Genomic DNA, 22,743 nt, shown 5'->3' on the forward strand with positions numbered 1-22,743 from the left:
TGAGTCTAAATTGTTTTGGGTGGTTTTTCTGTGTTGTGGACTTTGATTTTGGTTTAGAAATCTGCGCCACTCTCAGTATTTTTGTACTTTTACAACTGTGTTTCCACAAACTGCCATTCGACCTACGTAAAATTTGGATAAATCCTTCAAGTGTCATCGTATTTCACGGAGTTATGATCAGAAAACCCTGAAAATCTCTCATATTTTGCTCTTTAAAGTCCTCACGCGGCGCTCTAAAGCGGGACGCCGGGACTCGACCCTCTGATTGGCCGCTTCCCCCGCAGTCTCGCCTCCCGATTGGCCGCCACCGCGCACGTCCCACCCTCGCCGCGGTTGTCACGGTAACGTGTCTTAAGGCGGATCAGCTCAATCCGGAGTTTCAGTCGCGTCCCCGAGTCACGGAGCTAAACATGAGACACGCGAGCGACTCAAGCCCCGAAACCGACGCAACTCAACCGGGAAAGTGACGACGAGTGACGCACGGGGCCCCGGGGAGCCGCGGGACCGAGCAATGCGCGGCCGAAGCTGAACTTTGTCAACTTTTAAAGCGGCGCCTCCGGTCGAAGTTAGCCGCGCTGCTAACTTTGAGCTAACTTTGAGCTAACGGCTAAAGTAAAGAAGCCGCCGCCGCCGGGGGGTCGAACTCGGATCAAAGACGCACGAGAGGAGCGCGAGGAGAGCGGGGGCGGACGGAGCCATGAGCGCAGAGGGCGTGCGGCACACCCCGATCCTGGCCGCGCTCTTCAGGACCGCGGAAGACTCGGAGCTGACGGGAGCCGCGGAGTTTATCCGAGGTAAAGTCCGGGAGAGAGAGCGCCTCAGTCCCGGGGGGGAGAGAGCGCCTCAGTCCCGGGGGGGAGAGAGCGCCTCAGTCCCGGGGGGGAGAGAGCGCCTCAGTCCCGGGGGGGAGAGAGCGCCTCAGTCCCGGGGGGGAGAGAGCGCCTCAGTCCTGAGCGCCTCTTCCCTGGGACACGCGCAGGACACGCACCGGGGGGAAGGCGCGGCTCCGGGCGGCTCGTTTTAGGGTCCAGACTCGACCGTGGCCCGCCGCGAGAGTTTAGAGCTTTAGAGCTTTCCCCTCGCACTATAGAGCTTTCCCCTTGCACTTTAGAGCTTTCTCCACGCACTCTAGAGCTTTCCCCTCGCACTCTAGAGCTTTCCCCTCGCACTCTAGAGCTTTCCCCTCGCACTATAGAGCTTTCCCCTCGCACTATAGAGTCTTTGTGAAGAGTTAAACTTCAGATTGTTTGTGGGCGTGCCTATATAACCGGAAGTGCGAGTAAATAAACGGTGGAAATGAAGCATTTTCCCCCAGAACGTTTTGGATCATAAGCGATTACAGCAGCGCTTTATAATTGATTGAATGATTTTATTGATACATTTTGGAATCTCTAAACTGTATTCTTCTTTTTTGTACTACTACTGCAACTATTATTACTATTACTGCTACTATTATTACTATTACTGCTACTACTATTATTATTACTGCTACTACTAATATTATTACTACTATTATTACTACTCTTATTACTACTTTTACTACTACTACTATTGCTACTACTATTACTACTACTGCTGCTGCTACTATTACTACTACTGCTGCTGCTACTATTACTACTATTACTTCTACTATTACTACTACTGCTGCTGCTACTATTTCTACTACTACTAAAGTACCACTCAATGACAACAAAAATACAGCCTTAGCGACCGCTGCGCCTCGATCCAGCTTTTGCACGGATTGGTTTTTGTTTTAACCCTGTAACACTCCTTTTAAGGGTGTTTTGAATCAGAGATCGCTATGGCAACAGCTGTCTTCCTGGTTGGATAAAGGGTCAAATGTATTTCCCACTCTTTTCTTTACCTGTTCATACCTCGTTGGGCGTTTGCCAAGTTTTTTGACCTTCGATCTCGAGCTGTAACGTTAATGCACTCGTCGCCGCTTGAATCTACATTTATATGAGTATCTGAGGATGGTAGGGCATCTGGCTGTTTAATTTCTGAACCTGTTTTCTTTTTCAGAGCGTTTGTATTTCGCCACGTTGAGGAGTAAACCCAAGAGCACGGCCAACACCCACTATTTCTGCACCGACGACGAGTTCGTCTACGAGAAGTGAGTCTGGGACAGGAGTGGGACAGGGGCGGGAGCGGAACGGGACTGGGGCTGGACAGGAGCGGGACAGGAGTTTGTGTAGTAGTTGTAGTCATAGTTGGTGTCATAGTTGCAGTAGTTGCAGTTGTGGTGGTGCAGTGTTCTCGCTGGGCTGAGGTTGGAGGACAGCGGCCGTAGGCGACGCTCGAAAAAAGTACTTAAAAATTTTGCTCGATATGGAAAGCCAATATGATCACACTCCACCACTTAGGAGCGGCATATTTTCCGACACTTTTACAAAATAAAGCGGCGCTTTTAGCGCCGTACGCCTTAACCAGCGCCGTAATTTATGCCATACGCCGCTCCTAAGTGGCGGAGTTTGATCGTATTGGCTTTCCATATTGAGTGCCGTGGGTGCCGTGAGCGAAAAGTACTACGGTGCCGCGGTGCACGGTTATCTTAACACCTGACAATTGTAGTAGTAGTTGTAGTAGTAGTTTTAGTTGCAGTAGTTTTAGTTTTAGTTACAGTTCGCGCTGACGACATAAAGCTGTTTCAGTTCGTGTCATGTGAGAAAACTGATGCCGTGAGATCGTTCCTCGTGTTTGTTTTTTCTGTCCTAAACAGAAGAATCTGCTGAATGTCACGAGCTACAGACACACAGACAGACACACACACACACCTAGTCCGGACAACGAGACTCAAGTGCTTAAATAATTCTGACGCGTTTGTGTTTTGATGCTGAGGTGTGGTTTGTGTCGTCTGTATGTTGATGGTGTCGCTTGTGTCGTTGATGGTGTGCGCTCGTGTCGTTGATGGTGTGTTGATGGTGTGGTTTGTGTCGTTGCAGCTTCTACGCAGACTTCGGGCCCCTGAATCTGGCCATGCTTTACAGATACTGCTGCAAACTCAACAAGAAGCTCAAGGTGCGACTGAAAACACGTGTGACTGACGCAGTGTAAACAGGGCGTGGCTGCACCCCAAACAGGAATGTCCACAATGCAACGGGTCAGATGAGGGCGGAGACGGGGGCGGAGCGTCAGGGCGAGGAAGGTTACGTAATCAAAGACTCGGAACGAATGGTTGGACTGGTTTGAGCCGAAAAACGAACGTCACAAGACTTCAACGGCTGAAGAATTCACAAGGAAACGATTGTAAAAGTGATAAATCTGACGGGTGACGGGGGTGGACAGTGTGACGGGGGTGGACAGTGTGACGGGGGGTGGACAGGGTGACGGGGGGTGGACAGGGTGACGGGGGGGTGGACAGGGTGACGGGGGGTGGACAGGGTGACGGGGGGTGGACAGGGTGACGGGGGAAGAGGATGGACAGGGGGAAGAGGATGGACAGGGTGACGGGGGGAAGAGCCACCCTCGACAGGGTGGCTCTTCGGGGGGAAGAGGGTGGACAGGGTGTCGGGGGGAAGAGGGTGGACAGGGTGACGGGGGAAGAGGGTGGACAGGGTGACGGGGGTGGCAGGGTGGGCAAGAGGACAGGGTGGACAGGGGACAGCAAGGTGACAGGCTGGACAGGGGGATAGGGTGGGCAAGGGGACAGGGGTGACTGGGTTGACGGGGGGAGAGAGTGACTGGGTGGACAGGGTGGGCGGGGTGGACGGGGTGGACATGGGGGACAGCAATTAACATTTAACTATTATAAACCTCAGCGAACCGACTATGACTGCGACAGGCCCAGGTTTGATGCGCCTTCATCAAAAATAAACGTTTGTGAAACTTTTTTAACTTCAATGAGGCAAACTAAGACCGACGGAACACGTTTAACTGTTTCGGGCTGTTGTCATGGTAACGTCTGCCACAGTCTGCTCTGTCAGATTAAAGACTGGATTAAAGTTGACAGTCGGTTCTCTTCCATTACCGGAGCGACTGATATCGGGGCGTTTGGCTGACACCGATATCGCTCAATGGCGTGAATATCGTCCGATACCGATCCCTGGCCGATACGTCTCTTATTAGCGGACTCGTACATGAGCCGCCTCGTGAGTCCCGGTCCCTTTCGCCTCCGTCAGAACAGGTTCAGCCTCTCTAGTCACAGGCTAAATATAGATTTAATAGTCCCATTCAAAGTTTCAGCCTCTCTGCTCCTCCTTTCTCTCCCTCTCTCTGTGTTGTGTGCGTTTCCATGGCGACGGTCGGACTGGACGCGCCACATTCACTTTAACGATTCATTCAGAATATTTACAAAGGTGAGGAGCGGCAAAGACCCATGTAACCCATCCACATGTGAGACACTGAGGCTTTTACGAGAACACGTACCCTTAAAGCAGCACATTTCACCTCATTAAACGTCTTAAGTTCCTGCGATGGTTAAATGTGTGTTTTCGGGGTGTTTGAAGTGTCCTCCGTCGCCCCCTGCTGTCTGTTACTACATTCAAAGACGTTTTCCGGAAGACAAACGTGTACTTTGTGTTTTCAGTCGTGTACTTTGTGTTTTCAGTCGTGTACTTTGTGTTTTGAGTCGTATACTTTGTGTTTTCAGTCGTATACTCTGACACGGAAAAGGATCGTCCACTACACGAGCTTCGACCAGAGGAAGAGATCCAATGCCGCCGTGCTCATCGGAGGATACGCCGTGAGTACTGACCCCCGTACATGACAATGTGACCTCGTGCAAGCCCATCTGACCCCCGTGCACAACTATTTAGTCATGAGCTTGTAACACTGTGCTGTTAAGTCCCATGGTCTCTGAAGGAACGGTCAGTCTGGACTCTGGTGTGTTTTATGGTCTGGGTTGTTAATGGTCAGCCTGTGATGGTCAGCCTGTGATGGTCAGCCTGTGATGGTCAGCCTGTGATGGTCAGTCTGGTGTGTGAGCTGGACACAAACAGGTTTAAGTTTTAATGAGAGCGCCTCCTGCTGTGAGAACATGAATGATTCACCTGCTTTTCCACACGTCAGACTCAAACATGTTTCACGTCATAGTGCTTTGTGTTAGGGTTAGAGGGGGGCGGAAAAGATCCCAAGGGGGCGGAAAAGATCCCAAGGGGGCGGAAAAGATCCCAAGGGGGCGGAAAAGATCCCAAGGGGGCGGAAAAGATCCCAAGGGGGGGGAAAAGATCCCAAAGGAGTGGGAAAGGTCCCAAAGGGAAAGGCTTAAAAACCTCACATTTTATTTACATAGGCCATTGACCTGTAACAATGTCTTACTTATTTGAACAAATAAAGTACATGTTGATCTTCTGGACCCTGAAGCGGTCAGCTTCAGCTGAAGGGTCAGCGTGTGACCCTCGTCATGTGACACAAACACGGCATAAACAACACAAACATGCTTTAAACATGCTTTAATGCCATGTCGGGATACTTTATTCATCCTTCACAATCATGCAGACATTTACAAACCCCACAGTACAAGTACACACTATATTCAGTATTATAAATATCTGAATATTAGAGCTCCTCATCAGCCCGTTTCACCCTCGTTACAGTTACATGGTTATGACACGACCTCCGAAAGTGACACGAAAGTGTTTGTTCCTTTTCTGAATCAGTTTGACATGTTTGTACATAGTGTGTGCACAGTTTGTACATAGAGTGTGTACAGTTTGTACATAGTGTGTACAGTGTGTACTATAGAGTGCAGGCTTTTAGCTAGAGGGCCGTCTTCCCGTCTTTTGGACGGGGTATCTCGACATGTGGATGGACATTTTCGAGGTAAAGGACGGTGTAATTTTTATTAATACATTTTAGAAAAGTTTTTAAATCGGGCCGGGAAGCGTTTGACGATAATCCACTGCGGTCCGCGCCATGACAGTTGAGCGTTTACAAGTGAAAATTTGCATGCTGCGCGCTGATTGGTCGACAAAGTTTGTGTGCTTGGCTCTGATTGGCTGCCGAACCGTGGTCTGGAAAATGCCGAACCTCCACGGCCAAATACCACCGCTCCTAAGTGGCAGAGTGATCTGCACGGCCGAGAGGCGCAGGCGGCGCGAGAGTATGGAAAGTCAATATGATACGAGAGGCGTGCGGGCGCAGCTATAGATCGCCTCCGCGTTAAAAGCGCCGCTTTATTTAGTAAAAGCGTTGAAAAAAGGTCCTGAAACACATAAATTTTTTAAGCCCCTGGTTGGACGGGGTGTTTTCAAATCCTAGCTAAAAGCCTGATAGCGTGTGTACTGTAGAGTGTGTACTGTAGAGTGTGTACTGTAGAGTGTGTACTATAGAGTGTGATGTGCCTGACCTTCTGATCTGAAGCTTCTTTTCTTCTGGATCATGTGTTTGTCCTTCACGTCAAAAGAAAGACTAATAATAATCATGTTTCTTCAGGTGATTTACTTAAAGAAGACTCCTGAGGAAGCATACAGAGCTCTGATCTCCGGCTCCAACGCCTCCTACCTCCCCTTCAGGTGAGACTCCTCCCCTTCAGGGGAGACTGGGGGAGGGGAGGTGAGGCTCTTACCTCCCCTTCAGGGGAGGGGAGGTGAGGCTCTTACCTCCCCTTCAGGGGAGGGGAGGTGAGGCTCTTACCTCCCCTTCAGGTGGGACTCCTCCCCTTCAGGGGAGACTGGGGGAGGGGAGGTGAGGCTCTTACCTCCCCTTCAGGGGAGGGGAGGTGAGGCTCTTATCTCCCCTTCAGGTGAGACTCCTCCCCATCAGGGGAGACCCTTACCTCCCCTTCAGGGGAGACTCAGAACTGCACCTGCTCTTCAGAGTCAGGTTCATTCTCATTATGAGTGAAGACAATGCACAGACTGGAACTCACTTTAGGGATTCAATATTTATCATATAAGTCGCGCTTTATAGAAAAACACAGCCACATTTAAACTCTGCTCTGTCCTTAGTCACTTAGATGAGTTTATTTCAGTCACAGCCGCTTTAGGACACTTTATTCTATTGTGTGAAACCTTAAATAAATAGTAAAACAGCAAAAGGAAACTGCACATTAACAGATGCACAGGACAATGTGAATGTGTTTGAAAAGATCTCTAAACCTGTAACAAACACATCCATATTTCTTTGTTGCTCTAAGTTTGTATCGACTCCAGTTTGTCCTGCTCCTGTAAATCATACAATGTTTGTGTTTGTGGTCAGTTTGTGGTCAGTCTGAGCTCTGGACTGTCCTGAGAACACTGGACCGTTTGTCTCCGTTTCCTGCTCTTATGTAACTCTGAGCCTCTAACGAGAGCTCTGGATTAAACATGAGACACACTGACCTCGGGACACAGGCACACACACACACACACACTACACTACACACACATACACACACGCACACGCTCTCTTCTGCTGGAAATGTACTCTTTTTAAACCTCTTTTAAAGAACGGTTTAAACTGTTTTAACACCATCTTTAATTATATGCTTGGTAATTCGTTTTTATATAATGAACCGGGACTCAGGGTCCTGGTCCTTTGGTCCTCTGGTCCTGGTCCTCTGGTCCTGGCGCTGGTACACTAATGTATAATATATATATTTTATGTTGTGTAACTGTAGAAACGCTGCAGATTCCACAGATTTCACACTTTGAGACGTTCATGTGGTTTTTATGTCACATGTTCATTAGTCTCAGTGTTGTTAGTCCCAGTCTGGTCCTGATCTGGTCCTCGGTCCCGGTTCAGTCCTTGGTCCTGGTTCAGGAGCAGATGCAGTATGTGGCGTGGCTGCTCCAAGTGAAGCTTCAGTCACAGCTCGGTGTAAATTAACATGAGACGGACTGTTCTGGATTATGACAGACGTGAGACCAGGGCCGGGTTCAAGGAGGAACTATGTGAAGAACTTCCTCATGAAGAAGAACTCAGAGTTTTTCAAAGAGTTGTTTAGATGTCTACACAGAGTTCTGGCCTGCTTCTGGTGTTATTTGTGGTATGTTCTGGTCAAGTCTCCTTCAGGTTCAAGCCTCATCTGTGTTTGACAAAGAGCTCTCACTGTCAAAAGCACTCTCCACGTGAAAGATTCTGTTTCTGTTTGTGAGATAAAGGAGCGAGAGGCAGGACAGTCCTGTACAGACCCGCTATAGTCCTGCTTTAGACCCGCTATAGTCCTGCTTTAGACCCGCTATAGTCCTGCTTTAGACCCGCTATAGTCCTGCTTTAGACCCGCTATAGTCCTGCTTTAGACCCGCTATAGTCCTGCTTTAGACCCGCTATAGTCCTGCTTTAGACCCGCTATAGTCCTGCTTTAGACCCGCTATAGTCCTGCTTTAGACCCGCTATAGTCCTGCTTTAGACCCGCTATAGTCCTGCTTTAGACCCGCTATAGTCCTGCTTTAGACCCAGTATAGTCTTGCTTTAGACCCAGTATAGTCTTGCTTTAGACCCAGTATAGTCTTGCTTTAGACCCAGTATAGTCTTGCTTTAGACCCAGTATAGTCTTGCTTTAGACCCAGTATAGTCTTGCTTTAGACCCAGTATAGTCCTGCTTTAGACTCGCTATAGTCCTGCTTTAGACCCGCTATAGTCCTGCTTTAGACCCAGTATAGTCCTGCTTTAGACCCGCTATAGTCCTGCTTTAGACCCGCTATAGTCCTGCTTTAGACCCGCTATAGTCCTGCTTTAGACTCGCTATAGTCCTGCTTTAGACTCGCTATAGTCCTGCTTTAGACTCGCTATAGTCCTGCTTTAGACTCGCTATAGTCCTGCTTTAGACTCGCTATAGTCCTGCTTTAGACCCGCTATAGTCCTGCTTTAGACCCAGTATAGTCTTGCTTTAGACCCGCTATAGTCCTGCTTTAGACTCGCTATAGTCCTGCTTTAGACCCGCTATAGTCCTGCTTTAGACCCAGTATAGTCCTGCTTTAGACCCGCTATAGTCCTGCTTTAGACCCGCTATAGTCCTGCTTTAGACCTAGTATAGTCTTGCTTTAGACCCAGTATAGTCCTGCTTTAGACTCGCTATAGTCCTGCTTTAGACCCGCTATAGTCCTGCTTTAGACTCGCTATAGTCCTGCTTTAGACTCGCTATAGTCCTGCTTTAGACTCGCTATAGTCCTGCTTTAGACTCGCTATAGTCCTGCTTTAGACTCGCTATAGTCCTGCTTTAGACTCGCTATAGTCCTGCTTTAGACTCGCTATAGTCCTGCTTTAGACTCGCTATAGTCCTGCTTTAGACTCTCTATAGTCCTGCTTTAGACCCGCTATAGTCCTGCTTTAGACCCTGTACATATTTATCCGTCTAATCACGAATAACGCATAAATTAGACGAGCTTTGGTCCTCGTTAAGTTCGCACACGTAGCAACAGTCGTCACACAAATGTAAGAAAAACTAGGTGCAGTTTGTATCACAGCCATGTTTTAGTGAAATATATGGTTTCTGGGCTCATAAATATCAAATTTTTCAATCTTAAAACATTCTGATGAAAGTTCCTGTTCAATAATAATAATGTAAACTAAGAAGACGCTGCATTATTATTGCTTTATTGTTCAACACAAACCCTTTGTCGTTTCAGAGACGCCTCGTTTGGGAATTGCACCTTCAACCTGACGGTGTTGGACTGTCTGCAGGGCGTCCGCAAGGTGAGCACTTTACCGTGACCAGACGCTCCAGTCACGTCCACCCGAAACACTACGTTGGGTTCCTTTTTGAGTGTGATCTTTCCTTGTCTCGTTCCAGGCGCTGCAGCACGGGTTCTTCGACTTTGAGAGGTTCGACGTGGACGAGTACGAGCACTACGAGGTACGAGACTCTGGGCTGCAGAAGATCTCAAACCACCAGTAAACCTTGTATTCTTGTATAAAAAGGCTCATGATTCACTTCCAAAACTCACTCATCGTCCTTCTTTCCGCCGCTGTCCTTCTAAAATCCCCAAAACAATTAGTGCATCAATAAAAATGTTGATCGACCGAGACGCTTGATCGGCCAAACAATTAAAAGTGCACGGAATTTGTCAAATCAAATTTGTTATTTTTAACGTATGAATAATTAGATCTCTAAAGCTTTTTTAAACTCATAAGCTCCAATGCAGTTTGGGTCGGACACAGAGATACGTAATAGTTTAGAGAGCTTTTGCCATGCCCCCTTTCTTATTTAACCCAGCACAAGGAACACGTTTGGAGAGAAAGACCAAAAAATAATAGTAATCATCATAATCATAATGAATAATAACATTAACACAAACAGAATGACAAAACATAAATAAAATTACGGCACAACTTTTCCAACATAAAAGTCCCATTTGGTCCAAAGTCCCTCAAACATTTTCAATTTAAGTCAAATTTGTCTGATGTCTGTTCCTATCTCAGTCCCGTCCTTGATCGTTGGTGATGTTTGTGTCGTCCATTTCTTTGTAATGACCTTTTTTCTTGCTGCCAAAAGTACGTTCTAAAAGTATCCATTTAATGTGTCCTTGGCAGGAGTTTTGAGGCCCAAGTTCATAGTTCTAAAGTTCAGAGGGAAATGTCAAAAACAACAAATGTCCAGCACAATTCCAGAGAAACATGTGATTTTGAGCTCCTCTCGATGCCACTGATCGATCGATAATGGACCCGTTTTCCGTCGCCCACAGCCCCGCTCTCTCTCATCAAACCTGTTCTTTGTTCTGTCGCAGCGAGTGGAAAATGGCGACTTGAACTGGATCGTCCCGGGGAAGTTCCTGGCCTTCAGCGGCCCGCACCCCAAGACTAAAGTAGAGAACGGTCAGTCTCACTTACTTTTACCAGAAGCATTCTTTATACATTCTTCCGAGCCGGTAAAAAGAGGATGGTGATCCTTGCGCCCCCTGCAGGTTACCCGCTGCACGCGCCCGAGGCCTACTTCCCGTACTTCCGCAAGCACAACGTGACAGCCGTGATCCGTCTGAACAAAAAGATCTACGAAGCCCAAAGGTTCACGGACGCCGGCTTCGAGCACTACGACCTGTTCTTTGTGGACGGAAGCACGCCGAGCGACACCATCATGAGGAGGTTTCTGCACGTGTGCGAGGGCACGGGCGGAGCTGTGGCCGTGCACTGCAAAGGTGAGGGAAACGGGGCTAAATTATGGCTAAAGCAGGGCTAAATTATGGCTAAAGCAGGGCTAAATTATGGCTAAAGCAGGGCTAAATTATGGCTAAAGCAGGGCTAAATTATGGCTAAAGCAGGGCTAAATCATGGCTAACAAAGGGATAAATCATGGCTAACAAAGGGATAAATCATGGCTAAAGCAGGACTAAATCATGGCTAAAGCAGGACTAAATCATGGCCAACTAAGGGAAAAAATTATGGCTATGGCGGGGTTAAATCATGGCTAAAGCAGAGCTAAATCATGGCTAAAGCAGGGCTAAATCATGGCTAAAACAGGGCTAAATCATGGCTAAAACAGGGCTAAATCATGGCTAAATCGGGACTAAAATGAGACTAAAAATGGGACTAAAGCAGGACTAGGCTTGAGAAAATAATGTAGTTTTCCAGCAGAGGGCAGTGCAAGTTAGGAATTCATCGACAAAATACAGTGGCACTGAAGTTTCCACACAAATGCCTCCTAACAAATGTCCCCAGAAAGAAAATAGACTGGACTGAACCAGGTCTAAACTAGGACTGAACCAGGACTGACCTAGGACTGAACCAGGTCTAAACTAGGACTGAACCAGGACTGAACCAGGTCTAAACTAGGACTGAACCAGGACTGACCTAGGATTGAACCATGACTAAACTAGTGTGTGTGTGTGTGTGTGTGTGTGTGTGTGTGTGTGTGTGTGTGTGTGTGTGTGTGTGTGTGTGTGTGTGTGTGTGTGTGTGTGTGTGTGTGTGTGTGTGTGTGTGTGTGTGTGTGTGTGTGTGTGTGTGTGTGTGTGTGTGTGTGTGTGTGTGTGTGTGTGTGTGTGTGTGTGTGTGTGTGTGTGTGTGTGTGTGTGTGTGTGTGTGTGTGTGTGTGTGTGTGTGTGTGTGTGTGTGTGTGTGTGTGTGTGTGTGTGTGTGTGTGTGTGTGTGTGTGTGTGTGTGTGTGTGTGTGTGTGTGTGTGTGTGTGTGTGTGTGTGTGTGTGTGTGTGTGTGTGTGTGTGTGTGTGTGTGTGTGTGTGTGTGTGTGTGTGTGTGTGTGTGTGTGTGTGTGTGTGTGTGTGTGTGTGTGTGTGTGTGTGTGTGTGTGTGTGTGTGTGTGTGTGTGTGTGTGTGTGTGTGTGTGTGTGTGTGTGTGTGTGTGTATTACACACATACATATATATATATATATGTGTGTATATATATATATGTATATGTGTGTATATATATGTATGTCCTCTTTGGCGCTTTTGATGGATTAATTGAATAAATTATTAAAAGTTTACGGCCCTAAATAAGTTGGAGGAAATGTATGTCAATGAATTGAATTTTTTTTCATTATAAGTTATGTTAAATTATCATGTTTCATTCTTTCGTTCCACCCATAACTTTAACACGAGTCGGAGTGCACTAGATAAAAGCTGGGAAACAACTGCTCTGATTGGCTGTTACCTGGTGTTTGCCTACTCTGATTGGCTGTTACCTGATGTTTGTCTGCTCTGATTGGCTGCTACCTGATGTTTGTCTGCTCTGATTGGCTGTTACCTGGTGTTTGCCTGCTCTGATTGGCTGTTACCTGGTGTTTGCCTGCTCCGATTGGCTGTTACCTTGTGTTACTCTGCTCTGATTGGCTGTTACCTGATGTTTGTCTGCTCTGATTGGCTGTTACCTGGTGTTACTCTGCTCTAATTGGCCGTTTCTCTCTGTATTTCCTGGTTTGTAGCTGGTCTGGGCAGGACGGGCACTCTGATTGGCTGTTACCTGATGAAACATTACCGTTTCACGGCGGGAGAAGCCATCGCCTGGATCAGGATCTGCAGACCAGGCTCCGTCATCGGGCCTCAGCAGAACTACCTGGACGAGTGAGTTTCTTCTGCTCAGCAGCGTCTTTGGGTCCCTGAAAAGCGCTATATAAATAAAAGTTATTATTATTATTATTATTATTATTATTATTATTATTATTATTATTATTATTATTATTATTATTATTAGTTCATTTAGTCCAGACGGTTTGAGATGACCCTTAAGTCCACTGTGAGATGACCCTTTTAGTCCACGGCGAGATGATCCTTTTAGTCCACGGCGAGATGATCCTTTTAGTCCACGACGAGATGATCCTTTTAGTCCACGGCGAGATGACCCTTTTAGTCCACGGCGAGATGATCCTTTTAGTCCACGGCGAGATGACCCTTTTAGTCCACGGCGAGATGACCCTTTTAGTCCACGGCGAGATGATCCTTTTAGTCCACGGCGAGATGACCCTTTTAGTCCACGGCGAGATGACCCTTTTAGTCCACGGCGAGATGACCCTTTTAGTCCACGGCGAGATGACCCTTTTAGTCCACGGCGAGATGACCCTTTTAGTCCACGGCGAGATGATCCTTTTAGTCCACGGCGAGATGACCCTTTTAGTCCACGGCGAGATGACCCTTTTAGTCCACGGCGAGATGACCCTTTTAGTCCACGGCGAGATGACCCTTTTAGTCCACGGCGAGATGACCCTTTTAGTCCACGGCGAGATGACCCTTTTAGTCCACGGCGAGATGACCCTTTTAGCCCACGGCGAGATGACCCTTTTAGCCCACGGCGAGATGACCCTTTTAGCCCACGGCGAGATGACCCTTTTAGCCTACGGCGAGATGACCCTTTTAGCCCACGGCGAGATGACCATTAAAAGAGATGACCAAATAAAGTCCAGAATCTCAAATCGACTTCTCTGATTGGCTCCTTACAACCAGCTCAGGCCTCATTATTTTCACAAACGATAAAGTTCTGACTCAAACTGTGACTGAGCCGTGAATGCCTCGCCTCACTCTCCTCACTCGAATGTGCCCGGTCTGAACTTGTGCTCAGATAAATGACCTGTTTCCTCTGTTTTCATTGAGAGGCACAAAAATCCAGAAGCGTTCGCAGTTTTAGATTTGCCCCTGAGTTCAGTCCCTTTTGAGACAGAGACTAAGCAGTTTCCAGCAGACGTGAGAGTGGTGTGTGTCAGGTGACCTCTAGGTGACCTCTCTCCCCGCAGTCAGGTGACCTCTCTCCCCGCAGTCAGGTGACCTAGGTGACCTCTCTTCACAGGAAGCAGGCGTCTCTCTGGCTCATGGGCGACACGCTGCGCGCTCACAAATCCAAGATGGAGGACAGGGGCGTGTCTCACGTCATCTCGAGTCTGGACGAGTTGACGCTGAACCCGACCAACTCTCAGCACAACGGCAACGTCAACCTGAACAGGACGCTGGGGCCCGAGAAAATACTGGAGGTAAGAGCACTGAGTACGCACTGTGTTTACGCCGTGAGCACAGAAGAGTCTGTTTGAATGGATTTACACTCATAATGTAATGTACACTCACTGTAAACACACGCCAATAATCCCATCTACCGATTGTAATACCGTATTTTCCCGACTATAAATCACACCAGCTAAAAAATGCATAATAGAGACATTTAAGTCACTCCGGAGTATAAGTATGAATATAAGTATAAGTCGCACCCCGGCCAAAACTATGAAAAAAGGTGCAACTTGTAGACCAGAAAATACAGTATATTGTGTTTTTTTTATTTTTTTAATTTTTTTGTGTATTGTAATATTATTTTGCTGTTTTCCTCAGAGTGATATGGAGAGTGCAGTGACTCAGGGAGACAAGCTGAGGGCGCTAAAGAGCAGACGACCCGCTCGTCTGGCCACAACAGGCGCTCTCAGGTAATGACATATTCTCCTGGTTTTGTTTTTAGTTTGTTTCTGTTTTCTCCTGGTTTTGTTTATCTGCGCTCTGACTCTAAACCTCTTGAATCGTCGCGCTCTGACTCTAAACCTCTTGAATCATCACGCTCTGACTCTGAACCTCCTGAATCATCGCGCTCTGACTCTAAACCTCTTGAATCATCACGCTCTGACTCTAAACCTCCTGAATCATCGCGCTCTGACTCTAAACCTCTTGAATCATCATGCTCTGACTCTAAACCTCCTGAATCGTCACGCTCTGACTCTAAACCTCCTGACTCGTTGCAGTCTCGCCGGGCGTGGCTCTGCTCAGAAGCCTGTTGTGTGTTTCAGAGTTGACGAGGTGAAAGTTCACAGCCGGAGCTCGTCGCATCCGCTCAGGTACAACTGCAGCGACACTTTTAGCGACACATTTAGCGACACATTAGCTCAGATAGTGACACATTGGCTCAGATAGCCACACATTTAGCCACACATTTAGCCACACATTTAGCCACACATACAGCCACACATACAGCCACACATACAGCCACACATACAGCCACACATACAGCCACACATACAGCCACACATTTAGCCACACATTTAGCCACACATTTAGCCACACATACAGCCACACATACAGCCACACATACAGCCACACATACAGCCACACATACAGCCACACATACAGCCACACATACAGCCACACATACAGCCACACATACAGCCACACATACAGCCACACATTTAGCCACACATTTAGCCACACATTTAGCCACACATACAGCCACACATACAGCCACACATACAGCCACACATACAGCCACACATACAGCCACACATACAGCCACACATATAGCCACACATTTAGCGACACATTTAGCCACACATTAGCTCAGTTAGCAACACATTTAGCTTGAACTGATTAGTTTTGCGACAAGTTGGCCACTGTCCAGGGTGTACCCCGCCTAAGGCCCGAAGTCACTGGGATAGGCTCCAGTCACCCGCGACCCCGAAAGGGAACAAGCGGTAGAAAATGGATGGATGGATGATTAGTTTTGATATTTTGCTACAAAGGCGCTGTCATTACCAGATTCGGCACATCCTTAATTAAAGCGAAGTAAAGTAAATCGTCAAAGTTTGATGACGAGCTAAAAGGGTTTACGCTCTGAAATAGTAAAACGTTCACATAACTACGTTTAAACTGAACATGAAGAACTGTAGTGGACTTTCTGACCTCGTGTGTCTGGACAGGTCATCGATGGGAATGGGTCAGGGCTCCACGTCTACGCTCAAGTCTTCAAAGTTCCCATCATCCTCTGCTTCAGCGGCGGCCAAACGCATTGGGAGGAGTTCGTCTGGAGCCGCGTCAAACCTGCGCAGGTCTAAGCACTTCCTGTTTATGTCCCCTTCACTTCCTCTTTGAACTTTAACCTCTGACACTTTGACCTAACAGAGCTTTTCTCCTCTGTGTGTGTCTTCAGTTTGATACGTTTTGTGTCTGTTTTTGTCTCTAGTGTTTAGTCGGCTACAACAGCAGTATTAATGTAGTAATAACAGCAGCAGTATTAATGTAGTTATAATAACAGCAGCAGTATTAATGTAGTAATAACAGCAGTATTAATGTAGTAATAACAGCAGTATAAATGTAGTAATAACTGCAGTATAAATGTAGTAATAACAACAGCAGCAGTATTAATGTAGTAATAACAATAGCAGCAGTATTAATGTAGTAATAACAGCAGTATTAATGTAGTAATAACAGCAGTATAAATGTAGTAATAATAACAGCAGTATTAATGTAGTAATAATAACAGCAGCAGTATTAATGTAGTAATAACAGCAGCAGTATTAATGTAGTAATAACAGCAGTATAAATGTAGTAATAACAACAGCAGCAGCAGCAGTATTAATGTAGTAATAACAATAGCAGCAGTATTAATGTAGTAATAACAGCAGTAGCAGTATTAATTTAGTAATAACAGCAGCAGCAGTATTAATGTAGTAATAACAGCAGCAGCAGTATTAATGTAGTAATAACAGCAGCAGCAGTAGCAGTATTAATGTAGTAATAACAGCAGCAGCAGTAGCAGTATTAATGTAGTAATAACAGCAGCAGCAGTATTAATGTAGTAATAACAGCAGCAGCAGTAGCAGTATTAATGTAGTAATAACAGCAGCAGTATTTACCCCCAGACCCCACTTTGGGAACCATTGAGTGCTATACCACAGCGAAAAGATCTTGGGTTCAACTCCCGGCATCTGTGCCAAGTTTGCATGTTCTCCCTATGTCTGCTTCAGTTTCCTCTCCCACTAAAAACATATACAACAGGCCCCTCCCATACCACAGGCTCCTCCCCTACAAAAGGCTATGCATATGATAAACCGATTCTGAATCTCAGCGGGACTTTCCTGGTTAAAAATAGACAAATCATAAATATTGTCTATAAAGCACTGAAAACCGTTCTATCTGGATTCAAACTCACTGTTTAAGCCCAAAATGGGCTGGGGCGGGGGAAATTATGAATAATCTGTTTTTGTGCCAAGACTTGAACCACGTTTTATTATAGAGATATTACAGTCAGGTTGTTGTATAAGTCTCTTGACAATAAAAGTAATTTTAAACACAGAATAATCATAATCTTTATGTTCAACTAGCACTGAGAAAGGTAATTTTCAATACTAATTTTTAGTATCGATACTTCATAGTAACTTTAGTACTTTTACCACTTTCTCCCTCGTTCACACATTTTAGTTTCCAGTCTGTTTTTGTTGTTTTTAAAGTGTCTTGTCTCTGTCTGTTGTGACTCCGTCCCTCCCCTCTTCTGTAGCTCCGCCCTCAGCTCGCGATTGGCCAGTTCACTGAGCGACCTGTACGCATCACTCCCCGTCTCCGCCTCCTCCTCCGTTAGCTCCACCCCCATGTCCCGGCTCTACGGAAACCGCCCCGAAGTCAACAACAACAACAGCGGCGCCGGACCAGGAAGCGGGCCGGCGGGAGGGGGCGGGGCTCTGTACATGGGCCCGCCCTCGTCTGCCGCTGTTGGCACGGCGGCGGGGAAGAGCCGGGAGTGGGCGGGGCCATACAGAGCGCCCGGCGGGTACAGCGGGCTGAAGAGCGGGCGCTACCTCAGCCGCTCCATCCCCGTAAGTGTCCTCGCTCCAGCAGCAGCTCTGATTGGACCGTTTGAATCTGTGCTCTCATCTCTGCCCTCTGATTGGTGCTTTGTCCTGTGACATCACCGACACACCAGCTGACGTCGTAGATTAGGCTTCGTTCTGTCAAGTTCTGCAAAAATTGCAGAAACTGCAAAAATGTTTTTGTTCAGTTTCATTTCATTGAACCTTTTGAAATTTCATTAGATAACAGGCAGATTTTGGGCCAGTTTTGTTAGTTTGAGCGAATAGTTTAATTTCTAAACATGATGTCACTGGTGTGTCGGTCCGATACTTCTTATGTTCTAATACAAATAGTACTTTCTACTTTCTCTGATGCTTTTGGGACTGAAGCGTGTGACCTCTATAACAACATTAACATCATTTAACTACAGACTCTTCAAATGCGGGATTCAAACACCTGAACCTGTGCCAGAAGCTTCAGCGGGATTCAAATACGTGAACCTGTGCCAGAAGCTTCAGCGGGATTCAAATACGTGAACCTGTGCCAGAAGCTTCAGCGGGATTCAAACACATGAACCTGTGACAGAAGCTTCAGCGGGATTCAAACACCTGAACCTGTGCCAGAAGCTTCAGCGGGATTCAAACACGTGAACCTGTGCCAGAAGCTTCAGCGGGATTCAAACACATGAACCTGTGACAGAAGCTTCAGCGGGATTCAAACACCTGAACCTGTGCCAGAAGCTTCAGCGGGATTCAAACACGTGAACCTGTGCCAGAAGCTTCAGCGGGATTCAAACACGTGAACCTGTGCCAGAAGCTTCAGCGGGATTCAAACACGTGAACCTGTGACAGAAGCTTCAGCGGGATTCAAACACGTGAACCTGTGACAGAAGCTTCAGCGGGATTCAAACACATTAAAATCCGGGTCGAATCCCGTTTGTTTTGTTCTGTGATGTTAAGATAATTATGATTATTCAGGTCCGAAATATTCATGACAATTTTAGAAGCAAAATTCAGTACTTTTAGATCAATCTATCGTCCAAAAAATAGACCTTATTGTAAAGATCTTTATTTGCTCTCTGTAATTATCCATCCATCTTCTTCCTCTTATCTGGGGCCGGGTCGCGGGGGCAGCAGTCTAAGTAGGGACTCCCAGACTTCCTCCTCCCCAGACACTTCCTCCAGCTCCTCCTCCTCTCGAGGCGTTCCCAGGCCAGCTGAGAGACAGTCCCTCCAAAGTGTCCTGGGTCTTCCACGGGGCCTCTTTCCGGTGGGACATGCCCAGAACACCTCCCCAGGGAGGCGCCAAGGAGGAGCAACAGTCAAATGTAGCGACTGCATCGCTGCAGCCGCTGCACCGATCCGCCTGTCGATCTCACGCTCCATCCTTCCCTCACTCGTGAACAAGACCCCGATATACTTGAACTCCTCCACTTGGGGCAAGGACTCCCCACCCACCTGGAGAGGGCAAGGACCCCCCCCACCCATCTGGAGAGGACAAGGACTCCCCCACCCACATGGAGAGGGCAACGGAGTCCCCGGTCGGTGCACTGTCCAGAACCACTCCCAAGGACTCCAAGAAGGCCGGGTACTCTGCACTGCTGTTCGACCCATAGGCCGACACAACAGTGAGAGTGAGAGACGGAACCTGTCCCCCACCTGTAGGTGAAGGGACGCGACCCTCTTGTCCACCGGGGTGAACTCTTATATACTAGATACTCCAATACTTTGATACTTTCGATCAGGAGGTTACGGGTCAGATCTTGAATCTTTTCTATGAACGGAAAGAGAAAAGACTACGTTGAATCTGACTTTTGTCCCTTTTACATATTTTATTTAGCTGTTTCCGAGACGTTTTGCCGCCATAAAAATCTCTGTTTATTTTCATTTAATTCTGACGTTTTAATCTTTTCTGTTTCAGTCTCTTCAGTCGGAGTTCATCCAGTACTAAAGACACAGCCTGAACTCCATTTCCCAGAGTCCTTTGCTGCTGCTGCCTCAGCCCCGCCCCCTTCTCGCTCAGGACTGACACAAGTGTAAATAACTTTGACCGCGAAATAATTATATTTAGAGAAACGGACCTGAAAAGATTTTTATTTTGTGACAGAGAAAAGTTGTATTTTTGTCTTTTAGAGTTTTATTTTGTAAAAAACTGAAGGATCGGACGGAGTACTCTGACATGCTGGACGCAGTACTCTGATCGACACGCTGGACGCAGTACTCTGATCGACACGCTGGACGCAGTACTCTGATCGACACGCTGGACGCAGTACTCTGATCGACACGCTGGACGCAGTACTCTGATCGACACGCTGGACGCAGTACTCTGATCGACACGCTGGACGCAGTACTCTGATCGACACGCTGGACGCAGTACTCTGATCGACACGCTGGACGCAGTACTCTGATCGATACGCTGGACGCAGTACTAGAAAACACTTTGAAGTATCTCCAAACTCAGGGGACGCGAATGTATGAAACGCCTTTGTCTTAATATTTTAAATGTTTGTAAAAATAATAATACGGTTATATATTTTTAGACTGACATTGTTTTTAACCTTGTTAGAATCACTGTTTTACGCTTGGTTGGTTTTGCACACGTTTTAGATTTATCCTATTGTTCTAGAGCGACGTTTTTCTGCCGTTTGTGAAAATGATTCAAATTATGTAATACGCCATTTTGTGTCGAATGAGCGAAAACGCAGTCGAGTTTTCCACTTATCTGTCACCACGGGAACGAGAACGCAAAGCCACCAGACCAGAGAGATGGAAATGTACACGCTGTAAACGCCCAAATAACGGGTTAAAGTGAGATTTCTGTACTTTTGTGCGTGTTTTGGGTTTCAGTCGTGTTGCGAAACTGTCAAAACCTCTCAAAAATTTCCATTATTTCCACGATCTGACCCAAACTGATCTCGCAAGAATACAACGGCACAGTTTAGCCAAAAACACACCGAAAAAACACTTTTATTTATCTAAAAATGAAGATTACACTCTCAATTCACTCCCAAATCTTCCGCAAACTCTAGATTAAATCTGTAAAATGTTTTCTAGATGCAGAAAACACAAGGAAAATGATAAAAAATTGCCTGATGTTGGTCCTTTTCTTGACCCGTTGCTTTGCTGGGTTCTTGATCGTCACATTAGAGCTTGTTACTGTTCATCATCACGGTAAAAAGAGTTTAAAAATACCTCCAAATTCCACAAAAATGCAGGAAATTGCAGCCGTTTCATGCAAACTTTTCCCGGGCGACGACCCCCCCTCGTCACAATGCTGTGTTTTTGATTGTGTCGTTCACTTGAAAACTTCGACTATTGCCTTAAACGACATTTTTATAATGAAAACTGAATAAAATGTATGTATATCATGTTTGAAATGTCAGTCGACCGATTAATCGACCAAAGTCCGACAGCGTTAGGCTTCATTTTACACTAAACTAACACATTTAAGACTCGTTTGAACGCATTTCCGTCAAGTTTGTCAAAGTATTCTCACGATGCGTCACAACATATTCACATGTTGGTCAATATTTCAGTGTTTCAGTTCAATGCCGTACTCTGGAACATCTGAAAGCCCCTTTAAACCTTGTGTTTGTGAACGGTCGACGTGTTAAAGGAGCCGCGATCGTGAGGAACCACACAGTTCTCATTAAAGTCATTATTTTTACAAAACGAGGGGAAAATGTCCTTCAGCGTTTTTAAATCCTCGCTCTGGATATTTGTCTTTGCTCACGTCTCCTTTTAAAACAGAAAAAACACACTCATGAAGCATGTAGCAATGAAGAGATAAGACTTCACTCCAGCGCCCTCTGCTGGAAGCTGCAGGGAAAAGGAACAAATGTAAAAGTTATTTGAAACGTTTATTTGTATAAAAGGAAGAACAAATGTTTTCATGTAAAAATACATTTTCTGTATAAAAGTTATACATATTTGGACATAAAAATCAAACGGTACCAGCTTTAAATTTCTTGTTTGATTTTGTTGTTTTTCAAAGCGGGGGATTTTGGATTTATTATTTTGTTTGTGACTAAACTTGATCTGATGGAAAACTGGCCTCATTTATGAGACTTGAGGGTGTGATAAATGAGGCTCAGACTCTTGTACAGTTTGGTCTGGACCCTCTGGACCAGGGGTGGGCAATTATCTTTCCTCTGAGGGCCATATTGGAGGGAAGTGGTGGAGGGCCGGAGTGCGTTAATTGGTGTTACAAATTCTTATCATTATAAGCACTTTTTGTAAAATATATTGAATCGATTATTTAATTTATTTCATGTGACCTCTATTAAGGACACAAGTGCAGACACATGTTGCATAGACGGTTAAAGAATAGAAACTAAAATCTTGAGGGGGCCGAATTAAAACAGGCCTAGGGCCACATCTGGCCCCTGGGGCCACAAATGTCCAAGTTTGATGTAGCAGCTGCTTTAAGTCTTTACGTCTTTGTGGGAGGAGCATGTCCCAGAGAAATCTATGGCTCAAGTGGATTCAATAGAAGAATTAAACAGATCAGAAATGTCAGTTGTTTCCAGATGTTGAGAGAAAATTGACCATGTTTTTCCTGTTGTCTCGTCTTAAAAAGCCTGAATACTGCAGAACGTGGACTCTAAACATGTATTATTATTATTTGATATATTATATATTATTTCTGTTTCATTTAAACAGAAGTTTTCCAACTTAAAGGAGGAGCTTTCTGTCCCGACACCCCCGTGAAGCGTAAACCCCCGCGTGACGTTTATATTTCATAAAAACTGTCAAACCGAAACAAAAACCATCCCGTCCACCAGGGGGCGCCGCTGTTCCCGCTTTAAACCCCGAGCCCCGGAGCGCGAGCGCTACTCAGACACACGGAGCCGGAGACACGCGCGTGCGGCACGTCCAACAGACCGGAGGCGCGTGCGCGAGCTGAAGACCGGATTTCTGTTTC

At 46.4% G+C, this 22,743-nt stretch overlaps 1 protein-coding gene across 3 annotated transcripts; it reads left to right on the top strand.

Moving 5' to 3' along the window:
• The first annotated feature begins 437 nt into the window (after positions 1–437).
• cdc14ab (cell division cycle 14Ab) lies at positions 438–21,756 on the top strand. 3 transcript variants are annotated; one of them, XM_072438757.1, is made up of 16 exons: positions 440–794; positions 2,023–2,113; positions 2,943–3,018; positions 4,589–4,681; positions 6,373–6,452; positions 9,489–9,555; positions 9,653–9,715; positions 10,587–10,674; positions 10,764–10,994; positions 12,720–12,858; positions 14,075–14,255; positions 14,605–14,696; positions 15,006–15,098; positions 15,954–16,082; positions 17,531–17,846; positions 19,741–21,751. In XM_072438757.1, exons 1-16 carry the CDS (start codon positions 698–700, stop codon positions 19,768–19,770), a joined length of 1,866 nt encoding a protein of 621 aa, XP_072294858.1. In that variant the 5' UTR covers positions 440–697; the 3' UTR covers positions 19,771–21,751. The 3 variants fall into 3 exon arrangements, with proteins under 3 accessions (XP_072294860.1, XP_072294858.1, XP_072294859.1); XM_072438758.1 differs by having other exon boundaries at positions 443–794; positions 15,051–15,098; XM_072438759.1 differs by lacking the exon at positions 17,531–17,846 and having other exon boundaries at positions 438–794; positions 19,741–21,756.
• The last annotated feature ends 987 nt before the right edge of the window (positions 21,757–22,743 follow it).

Source organism: Eucyclogobius newberryi, unplaced genomic scaffold (genome assembly GCF_026437365.1).
Source record: "Eucyclogobius newberryi isolate DKJ021-1_F unplaced genomic scaffold, fEucNew1.0.hap1 SCAF_9, whole genome shotgun sequence".
In the NCBI taxonomy this organism is placed as follows: domain Eukaryota; kingdom Metazoa; phylum Chordata; class Actinopteri; order Gobiiformes; family Gobiidae; genus Eucyclogobius; species Eucyclogobius newberryi.

What these genes read in the sequence shown, in the direction of transcription:
- cdc14ab (XM_072438757.1), top strand. Translation starts at nt 698, where the DNA reads ATGAGCGCAGAGGGCGTGCGGCACACCCCGATCCTGGCCGCGCTCTTC. An exon ending in TGCTCATCGGAGGATACGCC is followed by an intron (nt 4,682 to 6,372) that starts GTGAGTACTGAC and finishes ATGTTTCTTCAG; the next exon opens with GTGATTTACTTAAAGAAGAC. An exon ending in GCCGCGTCAAACCTGCGCAG is followed by an intron (nt 16,083 to 17,530) that starts GTCTAAGCACTT and finishes CCTCTTCTGTAG; the next exon opens with CTCCGCCCTCAGCTCGCGAT.